Source organism: Gavialis gangeticus, unplaced genomic scaffold (assembly GCF_001723915.1).
Source record: "Gavialis gangeticus isolate Ggan-Ray unplaced genomic scaffold, GavGan_comp1, whole genome shotgun sequence".
Lineage (NCBI taxonomy): Eukaryota > Metazoa > Chordata > Crocodylia > Gavialidae > Gavialis > Gavialis gangeticus.
The window spans coordinates 44,065,007-44,078,297 of NW_017728995.1; the positions used below are offsets into that span (position 1 = coordinate 44,065,007).

The 13,291-nt window shown below is 42.1% G+C and overlaps 1 protein-coding gene across 4 annotated transcripts in view; it reads left to right on the top strand.

Annotated features, from left to right (window-relative positions):
* The window catches only part of TRIP12 (thyroid hormone receptor interactor 12), a 182,373-nt gene that overhangs the window by 105,277 nt on the left and 63,805 nt on the right, over positions 1 to 13,291 (top strand). For 3 of the 4 annotated variants that reach the window (XM_019503595.1, XM_019503597.1, XM_019503596.1), the window contains 2 exons: positions 5,893 to 6,018; positions 6,968 to 7,767. In XM_019503595.1, the coding sequence (XP_019359140.1) occupies positions 5,893 to 6,018; positions 6,968 to 7,767 (926 nt within the window). The remainder of the gene's footprint in view (positions 1 to 5,892; positions 6,019 to 6,967; positions 7,768 to 13,291) is intronic. The other variant, XM_019503599.1, reaches the window with a different exon arrangement.

Genomic DNA, 13,291 nt, shown 5'->3' on the forward strand with positions numbered 1-13,291 from the left:
GGCATGCGAGTCTGGGGCAGGGGGGGTGGCTCCCACTGCTGCATACACCCTGGAGGGGTGGGGGGTTGTGCACCCTGGATCTGTGCAGGGTGGGGCAGGGAGGCTTCAGCTGTGGACTGTGACAGGTGGGGCTGGGCTGGGCTTGGGGCAGGTGGTGGTGGGAGTGGGCCTATGGGGAGGGGCCTCATAGCCCCCCTGGGCTGCCACTGCCTGCCCTGAGTGCAGACCCGACACCTCCCAGCATGCCAGGAAGATCCCAGTGCAGCCCCAGCCTGCAGGGACAGCCCATGCAGATCCAGGGTCACATACTTGCCCTCCCCCCTCCATCCCCCCTGTGCCTTCCAGGGGTGCACAGTGTCAGGAGCTGCCCCCCTGGACAAACCGTGGCTCTCTCATGCCCCAGCCCCTCCCTCACATGGGGACCTTGATCTCTCCCTCCCCACTCCCCTTCCACCACAACAGACTTAGCAGCTGTACACAGCTCTCCAAGCTGCCGGGCTGTGCTCCTCACTGCCTACATGCTGTACTGAGGCTGCGCGCATGCACAGGCATTTATTGGCCACATCAGGTTGGTTTCTGATGCGGTCAGTTTTCTTTATATCGGTGCTGATCTGATATCAGACCGATGCATCTGTGCACCTCTACTGAAAAGGTTCCTTCTCTGGGGAAACCACAGACTGTGAGCCATGATATGTTTCATAACTGTTCTTACCCAGAGTCGCTTTTCTTATGGCCTGTTTTTCTGTCTCATAACTCAAAAATTGGTGAGAGCATTTTTGTCAAGGTTACTTCTCTATATAGAATTTTGGAAACAAATTGTTAAATTGTTGAAAAGTGGGACAGCTGTATTTCAGTCAGTATGCAAACTTTTTATTTCTTCCATGTGGTGCTCTATTTTGGTACTTTAAGGCAAGACTGTCCAACTCTGAAGTGCCTGGGGGCCATAAGCCTCCTCCACCCCAGGACAGCACCAGTCAGGGTTGTATGCTCTACAGACTGCTATAATGTAGACCACAGGCCCCTCCAGTCATACGCTTTGCTGGCATCCTGACCTTACCTTCACCTCACCAGCTGTACTATGCCACACAGGCGTCAAGCTGCAGTCTGCTCCATGCTGTACTGTATCAGTCCCCCCCAGACTGCCAGTACAGGAAGTACAAGCTGGAGAAGGATGGAGGGGGAGCCTAGAGACCTTGGCAGCTGCTGCTGCAGTCAGAGCAATAGGGGAAGTAGCAGCTGAGTGGGAGCTTGGAGATCACAAATTTAACCCCTTGGGGGCTCCATGCAGCTCCCAGGCCACCAGTTAGACAGGCCTGCCTTAAGGTTTATTCTAAATAACTAGATCAGTTCTTATAACTATTCAGATGTTTTTAAAATGTGGGAAATCTAGACAAGTAAGCACTTGTTTACAAAACAAGGCCCCGTTACCCAAGGTACAAATTACATTTCATAACACAGAGATCCTTGTAACTTATAAAGATATCATTGCTGAAACTTCAATAGAACATTCATACAACTTACTCTTGATTTTGATCAATGAACAAGTTTTGCTTTGTCCAGGCTTACCTTAGAAACGCTTTGTTAGTATAGCTAATATGGCTAATGCTCTTAGTGTAGATGCTTTTTTTTTTTTAAATTGATAAATGCATCTTCCTGGCCGCTGACCCACTATAGTTTCTCTTATTTTGGTAGCCAGCGTAAACAATACTGTAAATATAAAAATGTGTGAGAAGAAAAACAGAAAAATAATTAGCATTAATGTCAGCAAAAGGCTTTTTTCATGCTGTGGTATACAATTAAATACATATAGCGGAAATGCTTGCAAAATTGTTCTCCGTGCTATGGATTGTCCGGGGTAACTTTTTTTTTTGCTTCAGTTCTAGGGGTGTGTAAATGGGATTAGTAACTGCAAGTAAGGAATAGAAAATGCAAAATAAATACTGTCCAGTTAACAATACGTGTTTAACTAAACGTATGCATTTTTGTGGAATTTATCATTAAATCATGATGAGCTTTTTTTCTAGTTGATGTAAGTTAAAAATTACATGTATTGTTTTAAAACAATCTCTTTTGCATCTTATTCTTTCACTCTTTATTCTTTGTGTTCTAACCTTGCTGAAATTGTGCTTATACAGGACCAAACTCTTTGTTTGGATCTCTGAACTAAATGAATTTTAAAGATCATCTTGTTACCTTCTTGTCATAAAACAAAATACTCTCATTAGAATACCAGAAAGAACATTTAAATCATGATTAATCCAGTATTAATACCAAAAAACTTCTGCAAGTTGAGCAGTAATTGTCAAACCTTTAAGCCCTGCTTTAAACATGAGACTAAATGGTTACTCTAATCGTTATTTGATGATCTGGGCCTTAACAGATACAGTTCTAGATCATACTAGCTTATGTTCTATATATTTTTGTTTTGATTCTTGTGGAATTTATAGCTTCCGAAAATTTTATTACATTTCCCCTTTGGCACTCTTGGCTAAACATCACTTCGTCATACAGAAAGCACTCTTCTTAAGATTAGTTTGGAGCGTGACTGGTGCGTGCCCCTGGTGGCTAGGGGTGCACAGCTGTGCTGGCAGAGGCATGAGTGTACCAGTGGGGGCAGAAGCATGGTGGTAGTGAGTGGAGAGCTCCTGCAGATGCCTCCAGCACTGTTTGGGGGTGGTGAGTGCCATCCGCAGGTGGGCAACCACCCACAGGTGGCGCCAGAAGCATTGGCGGCAGCCAGGGGTGATGAGGGACCACCTGCAGATGCCCCCCACAGTGCCGGTGGTGAGTGGCGACCACCCGCAGGCACTGCTGACAGTGTTGGCAGCACCTTTTTGCAGGGGGTGCACCACCACATGCAGGGTGTGCACGTACACCTGCATGCACCCCCTACACTTTGCTCCTGGTTTGGAGGCTCCCATAGTTCCCTTCTGTGAGAGGAAAGGTTTGATAGAAATTACGGCTAGGGACAGAAGTTGCACGTAAACTGGTTTAAACCTGTAACAGAAGTTCAGTGCACATAAACCAGTTTCAAAATGGCTGAAACTGGTTTAAGATAAACCTGGTTGAACTACCATCAGACTTAACTGAATTGGGTCAAACTGGTTTATGAAACTTCTCTCCCAGACCCCTTCTTGGTTCAAGTTAAATTGGAGCTCCCCAGCATCCCATCATTTTGTAGTCCTGGGCTGGGCTGTGTTGTCCTGTCTGTTCCAGAGAGCAGGGCTGGCCCTATGCCTCTGCTCCCTAGCTGGAGTAGTGAGGCCTGGCTCATTGGTCTTACTGGCTGGCTCACTGGCCCACCTGTGGGCAAACTCCTGCTGGGGTCTGGGGCTGGGGGCCAGGGATGAGGTTAAACTTCCCCTCCCTCAAGTATACAGTTGCCCTGCCCTGCTTACTTAGTCCTGGCTGTGACCATGGACTACAAATCCCAGAGGCACCTGAAAGCAGGAAGAGGAAGTGATAAGCAACTCTGCAGAATCTTGCTGCTGTGATTCTGGACTGCGAACTCCAGAGACCTCCAGGTCAGTAGGAATAGGAAGCAAACACACAACCCATGCTGGCTATGCGTTGGAGAGCCATGCTGTAGTGCCCTCTGGGTTATGGCTTGAGCTACTGCAGGCATGTGGCTGCATTTCCTGAATCACAAGTACGTCTGTTCATTTGCTTATTGGTTCGAGCAGGGTGCTAGATTAAACTGCAAAGACTGAATCAATTCAGCCTCAGGCTTTTTGATGGTCTATACTTAGCCCAAGTCTATAGTAAGAGCAAAAAGGGAACTCCTGTAGAATGAAAGGATAATGCCAAGTAGCTAAGGTGTGAAGCTTTTTATTAACTTATTGGAGGATGACTTTTGTGAGGTTAGCATTGTTGCATTCCTCTTTTGATTTTTAGATGACTGAAGGAAAATACCTTCACAAGGGTAAACACTTATTTCTGAGGGAGGAATCCTTTTCTAGCAAGGAGCTATGTAAACATCTAGAGTACATCTATATAAGGATCTATAATTCTGTAAATGTAATACTCTACTGATCAGTGCTACTGCAGCGTAGTCGGTGAAGCGCATGAAGGAACATGAAAAAGAAATGCGGTTGTGTACCTTCCTCCCACTGTTATAAAACTGAGGACAACAAATCTGCTAGTGTGTGGTTAGTTACTTTCAACAGTGTTTAATTCACAAAGATGGTTCCCCTGAAAGCCATATGCATGCACTCTCTTAAAGGTTAGTGAAGCCTTTTTTGGTGAAAAGTAAATTTTATTTTTGACAAATATAGGAAAGGGTTAAAAATAAAGCTACTTATGAAAACTGGAAATAGCGTTGCTGTGAAAAGTAGAAGCAATTAGGAGTTTAAACATTTTTGGAGGGAGGGTGTAGGTAGGGTGGGTGTGTGTATGTGTACACTTGCCCATGCACATGTAGTGTGTGGGGGGTTTTTTGTGTTCTGTTTTTGTTTTTATTTCTTAATTCCAAACACTTTAACATTTTAAAAAGCTAGGGTAACCTAAAATGAAGCATTTTGTTTGTCAGATTTACCAAAAACATTTTTTTTAAATTTCTATTCAATTTTATGTGAAAAACATGTATTTGAAGAGTTCTATTTGGTATTTTGCTAACCTTTCATCACCTCACCATACCTTTTGTATGCTGCACCTTCTCAGCGCTTAGGCCTGCTTGGTTAATAGCATGTGAAGATACCAGTTCTTGGATGACTAATTGGTCATGTTCCTTGAATAACTCCTGCGTTACTGAAAAGAAGCAAGTAATAGCTGCAAAATTGCTTGCCTTTCCTAAAGCATGGTGTGTCTTAGAGACAGACCCCATTGTGAATTGTATCCAAGTCCAAGTAATAACATTTAAGGAAAGTGAAAGTTAATACATATTTTTCATCTAGAGTACTTACTTCATTTACTAGTGTGTCTGTCCTCTTAGAAGTTGTTCTTATATTATACTATTTAAATGTTGAGGGGCTGTTAATATCTTTTTCCTGGGTTTTGCAGGTGTTAAGATTCATTAGGTGTCTATATATTGTTTGGACAAAGATTTATATTTAAGAAATGTGAAGTTTTTTTTTTTTAAGCTAAACTTAAATTACTAGTAGTAAATGTTTTTTTGCCTCAAGTCAGAGCTCTCTTGTGCAGCTGAAAGTTTCTTAGAAGAACTGTTTATAGCTCATCTAGATGAAATTCTTTCCTTTCTTTGGTAACGGGTCCCCTGTCTCATTTGGCTACCTTTTATTTATATCTTTGTCTCACTAACTCTAATGTTACTAAGCAGATCCTGCTCCATTGAATTGATAGAATTGCACAAACAAATATTGCCATCCTTGACTTTCTACAGACTCAAGAAACACTTATTTTCCCCTTCTAAGTATGAATGTCCTGTTCAGTAAAACTGAATGGCAAAGAGGTGAACTTATAAGCATCATAGGCTGGATTAACTCCTGATATATGGAAATATTTAAGGCTGTTAGGTATGTGTCCCTTAAAAAGGGAAGAAGGGACAGAATGTGGACAAGTGCCATAATTCTGTGCCTTACATGTTGGTATTGGGTTTTTTAATTATTAACTCAATGATTGAAGATTCAACATGATTGCACTCCAGAATAAATTTGTAGTTATCTGCACAGTTAACTATTGACTCATTCATTGTCTGATTTATTAAAGATGTCTAAATAATGGCTTGGTTACAATCGCTACCCAATGTAATTGTTTTGTAAACCATTACAATAAGCTTATCTTTGTGAAGTGTTGTCTTAACAGTTAAGTTTGATGTGAAAGTTTTTGAAGTAATATCTGATAAAGTATACAAACAAACAAAAAGCCCTCCACCTACAGGCTTGTATCTGCATCTCAGACTCCTGATAGCTTTCTGTTTTGACTTTCTGCTGACAGGTCACATTTAGGGCAGGCAAAACATAAGGCACATAGCCCTCCTGAGAATAGAAAGTCTATTTCAAAGGCACCCAAAGTGCAGTCTAATACTACTTCTGAGCAGTCCAAGGGACACTTTCCTAAAAGGTAACTGTGCTTCATATTCATATCTTAACAAGTGTAATTTCCACTTAAAGTCTTTATAGTACTTTTAATACCAGGTTGCTATAAAATGTCTGACTACTAGTTTTACTAGTGTTCAGCTAATATATTTTGGTATCTGACATGTTCATGTGTCATGCTTTTAAACATCACACATTGGAAGCATTTCATTAGTGATGGGGTGGAAACAAATTTTGCATAACTGGTCTTGGATTACATGGTGGAACCTTCCCTTCTATTAGGCAAGAGAAATCTCCCCAGCAATTTTGAGCTGCGTTATATATACATATAACCAAACCAGAAATGATTGGCTTGTTTTCAGGTTTGTAACCTTGGTGACATCTTACTTGCTGTTTCTGTCCTGCCTCTTAAACCAAACCAGAACATACTTTCAATCCTATTTTGGCTTGACTAATTACCTTTATTTCATTAATAACATTTTTATAAAAGATTTCTTGTAACTGAAATCCAGTTGTGACTAGTTATGCTTTACTGAATATTCTTTGCTTTTTCTGCACCTGTATTCTAAAATACTTATGCCAGTTTAATGATTTAAGATTAGGTTGTTGCCAATTCACCAGGTTATGAAACAAAATGGCAAATTTTGTGATTATCTGGGATAAAAAAAAAAACTCATAACATCCTTCAAAATGTCATACCTGACAGTGTCCTATCCTTTTATTTTGCATCTTTATTTTAATTCTTTCATGCTAGCAAAGTTTATGTTGATATCTGCAGCTAACTGTTTTGATTGTCATGTTTTTGTGGGTTATTTTTCTTGTTTGTAAGCATATTAAACAACAAGAATTAGTTTTATTTGTATAGTTTGTGAATGCCAGTAATTTCTCTGTTATTCCTTAAAAAATTGTTATAATAAATGTGAAGCTTTTAATTTTTTTTATTGTATTAATGCTGTTCTCCTTGCCTCCTGCAGAGGCTGTAGTTCATCTACTGTTATAATACCACAACAAGAAGACCCAGACAGAGTTAATACTTCAGAAAGACAAAAAACGGGGCAGGTGCCTAAGAAAGACAATTCTCGAGGAGTGAAACGCAGTGCTAGTCCAGATTACAGCAGGACCAATTCACCTAGCTCTGCTAAAAAACCCAAAGCACTTCAGCACGCTGAAACTTCCTCAGAAACAAACAAGCCACATTCTAAATCTAAGAAAAGACACTTAGACCAAGAACAGCAGTTGAAGTCTGCACAATTGCCATCAACAAGCAAGGCTCACACCAGAAAGGGTGGAGCTACTGGTAGCTCCCGAAGTCAGAAAAGGAAAAGGACAGAAAATTCATCTTGTATAAAGAGTGGTTCAGCAGTTGAATCAACTGGCGTTGAAGAGAGGTCAGCAAAACCCACCAAGCTGGCTTCAAAATCAGTGACCTCAGCCAAAGCTGGGTGTAGCACCATCACTGATTCTTCCTCTTCAGCTTCTACATCCTCCTCTTCTTCTGCTGTTGGCTCTACTTCTACTGTACCTCAGGGTGCTAGAGTGAAACAAGGAAAAGACCAGAGCAAGGCCAGGCGTTCCCGTTCTGCATCCAGTCCCAGTCCCAGAAGGAGCAGCAGAGATAAAGAACAGAGTAAAGCGGGTGGCTCCTCAAAGTTTGATTGGGCTGCTCGCTTCAGCCCCAAAGTTAGCCTGCCTAAAACAAAACTGTCTCTACCAGGCTCTTCGAAGTCAGAAACAGCAAAACCTGGACCATCAGGATTACAGGCTAAACTAGCTAGTAAGTTAACAAGAAACATTTTACTTGTTTTTTGTTTAGGTTAGAATGTGTTTTTTGTTTTGTTTCTTGTTCGTTGTCAAAGTGCAGCCTTCTAGGTTTTGTTCTAGAGTATAGCCTGAGAATAACTTTTCAAAATGCTACCTAGTACTATTGAGAGCATATCCAGGCAAACAAATTTGTGTATAGTTAAGTGATTGCCTTAATCTTTAAGGCTAACTACAGACGGTCTGAAAGCACAAGCTGAATCAATTCAACCTTTGCAGGTTATTCTGAGCTGCATAGAGTGAACTAATAAGCATGTGAAGAGACACTCTTCTGATTCAGGAAATGCAGCCACATGCCTGCATTGCTACAGGCCAGAGGTTGGGGAGTGCTAGAGCGCACCTCCCTGCTCTGCTGGAGCAAATGGCTTGGGTCAAGGCTAGCCGACCCACCCTGCAGGGTGGGGAGGGGTGGGTTGCAGTGGAGGTGCAAAGCATCCTGGGGTGCTGGGTGACTGAATTAACTTGAATCTGGCAGGGAGCTGGGACAAATTCAATCAACTGATTTAACTTGAATCCGTGAAGTCTGATATAAACCTGAATGGAATTTAGTAAACCAGTTTCAGCCATTTTGAAAGCAATTTATATACAGTGAACTTATGTTACATATTTGAACTGGCTTATGTAATTTCTGTCTCTAGCCTAAAGGAGATCAAAAGCCTGTTTAGTTTGTTGCATGGTGCAGACATGCATCTGCTTCTATGGGGAACAAGATTTTTTTTTTTAAGAACTGCTATTACTAGAATGACTGTGAAATCTGAGGGGGTATTGAACATAAACTTCATTGGAGTTTGTAGAAGGAGGCTGTGGACTTGATCCTGAAATCTTTTTTGTCAGTCTTCCATGGGGGTGGGTGATTTTAAAGCAATGTGCAAAACTACTGGCAAACTTATGTAAACAGAAGGGGTACACAGTAGGGGTGTGCGAAGCGGCCAGTATTCAGTTTGGTATTCAATTCAGATTCAGCCTGATTTTGGATCACTGTCCCGATTTTTTATTTGGCCAAATGTGACTGTGAAGGAGAATAGGCAATTTGGCCATAGACTGTTTGTTTGTTTGTTTGTTTGTTTGTTTGTTTGTTTGTTTGTTTGTTTGTTTGTTTGTTTGTTTGTTTGTTTGTTTGTTTGTTTGCCCCCTATGTACCTTGAGGTACCAGGCACGGCTTGTGATTGCTGAGGTGGTGGGGCGGATGGGAGCATCCCACAGGAGCGCAGGGGGGTTCCCCGCATGCTTGGGGGCGGACCTGGAAGTGGACCGGGAGTACTTCCGGTCCAATTCCGGGTCCACCGCCAAGTGCCTGGGGAACCCTCCAGCACCTCTCCAGGTCAGTGATCAGCTGCAGGGAGACCCTGGGGCCACCCCAGACCCAGGAGGCACCAGTTGCTGAGCTGCGGGGCCCCCCCACGTGCTCCGCAGTGGACCCAGAAGTGGACCGGACGTACTTCTGGTCTGTTTCCAAGTCCACTGCCAAGCGCATGGGGGACCCCCTGCCCTCCTGTGGGATGCTTCATCCACCCCACTATCTCAGCATTCACAAGCCACGCCTGGTACCTCAAGGTATGTAGAAAAAAAAACATACAAAGCTGTGTCTGAGTGAATCAGTGAATCTCTCCAAATTAATTTGGAGGCTTCTGATTCAATTCATAGAGATTTATGGGTCTCCTGATTCAATTCGGATTTGGTGTTTTGGCTGCTGAATCTCCTCTGAATTGAATCGGCGATCAAAGCTTTGCACAACACTAGTACACAGCCTTGTTACTGTTACATTCACTTAAAGCGTGGGGTTTTATTATTTGGCTCCACAGAAAGAGGACACAATCAGACCTTTGCATATTCTGTACATAATGTTACGTTTTGGGTTTGGTATTTTTTTCTGATGAAATTTTCAAGGCAAAGTACAAAAACTTAAAAGGAAAAAATGAAAGAAAAGAGACTTGGCAGTATGTAAATGTTTTAATTTATAAATAGGACACCCTCTTTCTCAGTTCCCAGACAACCTTACTGAATGGTGATGTCATTGACTTTATAGCATAGGCAAGTATTTGGTCTTAGGAAGTGAGGGTGAAATTCTTGCCTGTGAAGCACAGATTTCTTGTGGCTTTAAGTAACTTACTTTTCTAACCTACAACGTACACACATAGAATAGAATCATAGTAATTTTCCTAGGGATTTGGAGCAGGCAAATTCAATAGTATGAGATGCTTTGGTAGTAGGTTCCATATAAGAAGCTAGACAGACGGTCAGAGTGCGTGAAGTCATCAAGAAGGATGCACTACTACCATTTTCTTTGACTGTACAGTGACAAGAACAGAAAAGTTGGAGAACAAGCAGAGTAGAAAAATGTAACTTCACATCCCAAATTTTGTTCTCCAAGCTTCTTCCCTTGCTTAGGCTATCGTTGAGGGTCCTAAACCAGCAGAATACTAGAGAGATGGCTCTTGTCCTTTAGGTACTTAACAAGAAACTGCTGAACTGCAGTAAACAAGATTATCTCTTCTGCTGTGATTGGAAGGTTTGAAACATGCTCTTCTACCTTCATGAAAGAGTACTGGCTTAGTGGGGCTTCCTACATTTTGAACAAACCTTATACCATAATTAGTATGGGTATTTATGCTTCCTCAGAATAAACTGTGGAAGTCTTCCAGTGTATGTCTTTGAACACACATTCCAGTTGTTTGGCTGTAGTACACTTATCGCGTATGCTGCCTCTCCTGTTCCTTCATTAGCCAGTGACCTCCAGCAGGAACAGACTACCGGGCCTTTTGTACACTAACAAAATACAAGCTTAATATTTCTACACACACAAGTGGAAGTCAGATTTTGATGATGGGTGTATTTTTTTTTTTATTATACTCAGAGCAGGGTTAGATGTATTTAAAAAGTTTTAAGTTACAGAGGACACTTGTGGTGAATTATTATAGGTTTAGGTTCTTCTGGGGGTGAAACTGTCCAAGCAGTTGTTTTTCTGGACTGAAAATATAGGAGTTTGCAACTAATATGGTGCATCGCTAATGCACAGCTACCTATTATTGGTCTAAAAGATACTTTCACCAGTTGCTTGGTAGCCTGCATTAAAGTGAGCAAGCACAACACAAGATAAAACATTTCATGCGTATCTTTTATATTACTAAAAATGAAACTAGGAGATTGATTAGTAACAAAGAGAACAAGATAGGTTTGTAATGAGCCTTTTCTAATTTTTGGAGCTGTTTCATTTAGGTCACAATTTTGATTCTGATGCAGTTCCTTCTTCAAAATCACTGATTTGACATGCAAATAAGGAGATGTCAGTTAAACTAGAATCTTCCTACCTTAAGAAGAAACCCACAGCTTTTCTTTTTTTAATTCTATAAGGTGCCCTTGAGTCTGAGCCAGGCGGCATTTTTGCTTAAACTTACAATTAACTTATTTTGTAACAACTCACAGCTTGCATCTTTTATAATATCATAATTTGTAGACCTGTGAAACAGGCTTCCATGATGGCTCTCTTTTACAGGAAGTGATACCAAGTAAACTTTCTGGAGATGAATAACAAAATAATTCCTTTGAAAGTCTTACTGCACATCTTGCAGTATGACTAATACTCTCCTTTCATCCTATCTCCAGTCATGGGATGTCATAATTTAACCTCTACTAGAAGTTGGCTGTGCCAACTGGAATTTCAGCTTTTATTTTGCATTTTATGACTTCCACTTATTAAAACCTGTTTAAGAGACTACGGTCTTGAAACATTGCAACTTGTTATTGTTAGAGAAGAATAACTCTGTCAAATATTGTATACAGTCGTTCAATACCAAGTCGTGAGTGAGATGGGAGGAAAACCCAGGGTTTTACCCTATACAGTTTAGCAGCCCAATATGTAGGAAGGTATGGGAATATTGGTAAGAATAATTTAGGAAGACTTCAAATAGTGGATCTTAAAGGAAAAGGAGAAAGGGCCAGCTGGTCATAACAGAAGGTGGGGGTGGAGGTGTGATACAGAGGGTGGGGAGAGGAACAATTTATAAAGGATTGTGGAGAGGGTGCATAGATGAAAGAGATGCATGAGGATAGAGTTGCGATAAGTATAGGAACTTGGTACTGGAAGAATAAATATGCAAAGAGATTTGAAAAACTGTGTGTCGTGCTTGGAGCAGTAGAAGGGGAAGACTAGCTTTGCCAGCATTACTTGCTACAAAATGACACTTCCCATCTATAGAAAACTTAAAACTTTTTATTTTTACTGGAAAGTGCTTATTGAAATAGTCCACATTGATATGACCTGGTCCTTGTTGTATTACTGAACTTATTCTGTAGAAATGCATATTTTAAAGAAAACTTGTTCAGTTGTAGAGATTCGCAGAAGTTTAGGGCTGGAAGGGACCTTGTGAGATCAGAATCATTCAAATTCAGTGAGAGCAGGGTCTAGTTACTGTTCTGTGCTTCTAAAAATCCCATCCTGAATGTTCAGGTCAGGTTCAAGTTAACAAGGTAAAAAGCAAACAGCACCATACTACAACAACAAGAACAACAGCAACAACAAAAGTGCCTCACTGGGTTACACCGGTGGTCCATCTAGCCCAGTATCCTGTCTCTTATAGTGGCAATAATAAATGCTTTAGACGGAGAACACTGGTACTGCAGGACACAGTGGGGCTGTGTGGGGCAGCTCTTTGCTGCTGCACTGTAAGCCCTATGCTGGCCTGGCAAGGCACCCCCTGCCCATGCAGCGGCAATGGCACGGGATTGTGCCTCTCACTGCTGCTGTGCGTACAGGGGATGTCACCAGGGCTGGGTGGAGCTTGCAGTGGCAGGCAGCTTTCCTCATGGCTTTGTTCTGCCCTGCAGCACTGGGTCGCACCTGCTGGGCTGTGGAGGCTCTAGGGGAGGTCAGCAGGATGGGAGTCCACAGTGGGCAGCCTACACCCACTCCTGCCTCTTGCACAGATTTGGTTCCCCCCTGTTCCCTGTGTGCACAGTGGCAGGGAACAAACTTCTTCCCCTCCTCCCCCCAGTCTGCAGCAGGTAGGTAGCAGTGTGGGGAGCTGGGCTCCGCAGCAGCCTCTGTGGACCCAGGTCATTGGACCCATAGCCCTGGCAGCTGGGAGCCCCATCCTGTAAAGCTGGGGGTGAGGGGCACCAGCAGGGATGCAGGATGGTGGGGGGTGAGGGGCACAAATGGGCTGGGGGAGGGGGCAAATGCATATACCTTTCCAGATGAGTGAAGTGCAGTTTTAATGCAGAAATAAGTGTCCCAGGTATCAACATTTTGGGAAACACTGATCTGGAGTAATCTATCCGTCATTGGTTTAGGGATGTTAGAGGATATATTCCATATTCTTGTCTCTTCTGTTTAGTAGCTATTTATAGATCCATAATCGATTAAGTTGTCTACTATTTTTGAACCTTACTGGGCTATCTGCCTCTGACCTCCAGTGGCAATGAATTCCACAGGTTGACTGTGCTGTGTCTTCTTTTTTTTTTTTTTTTTTTTTTTTTTTAAA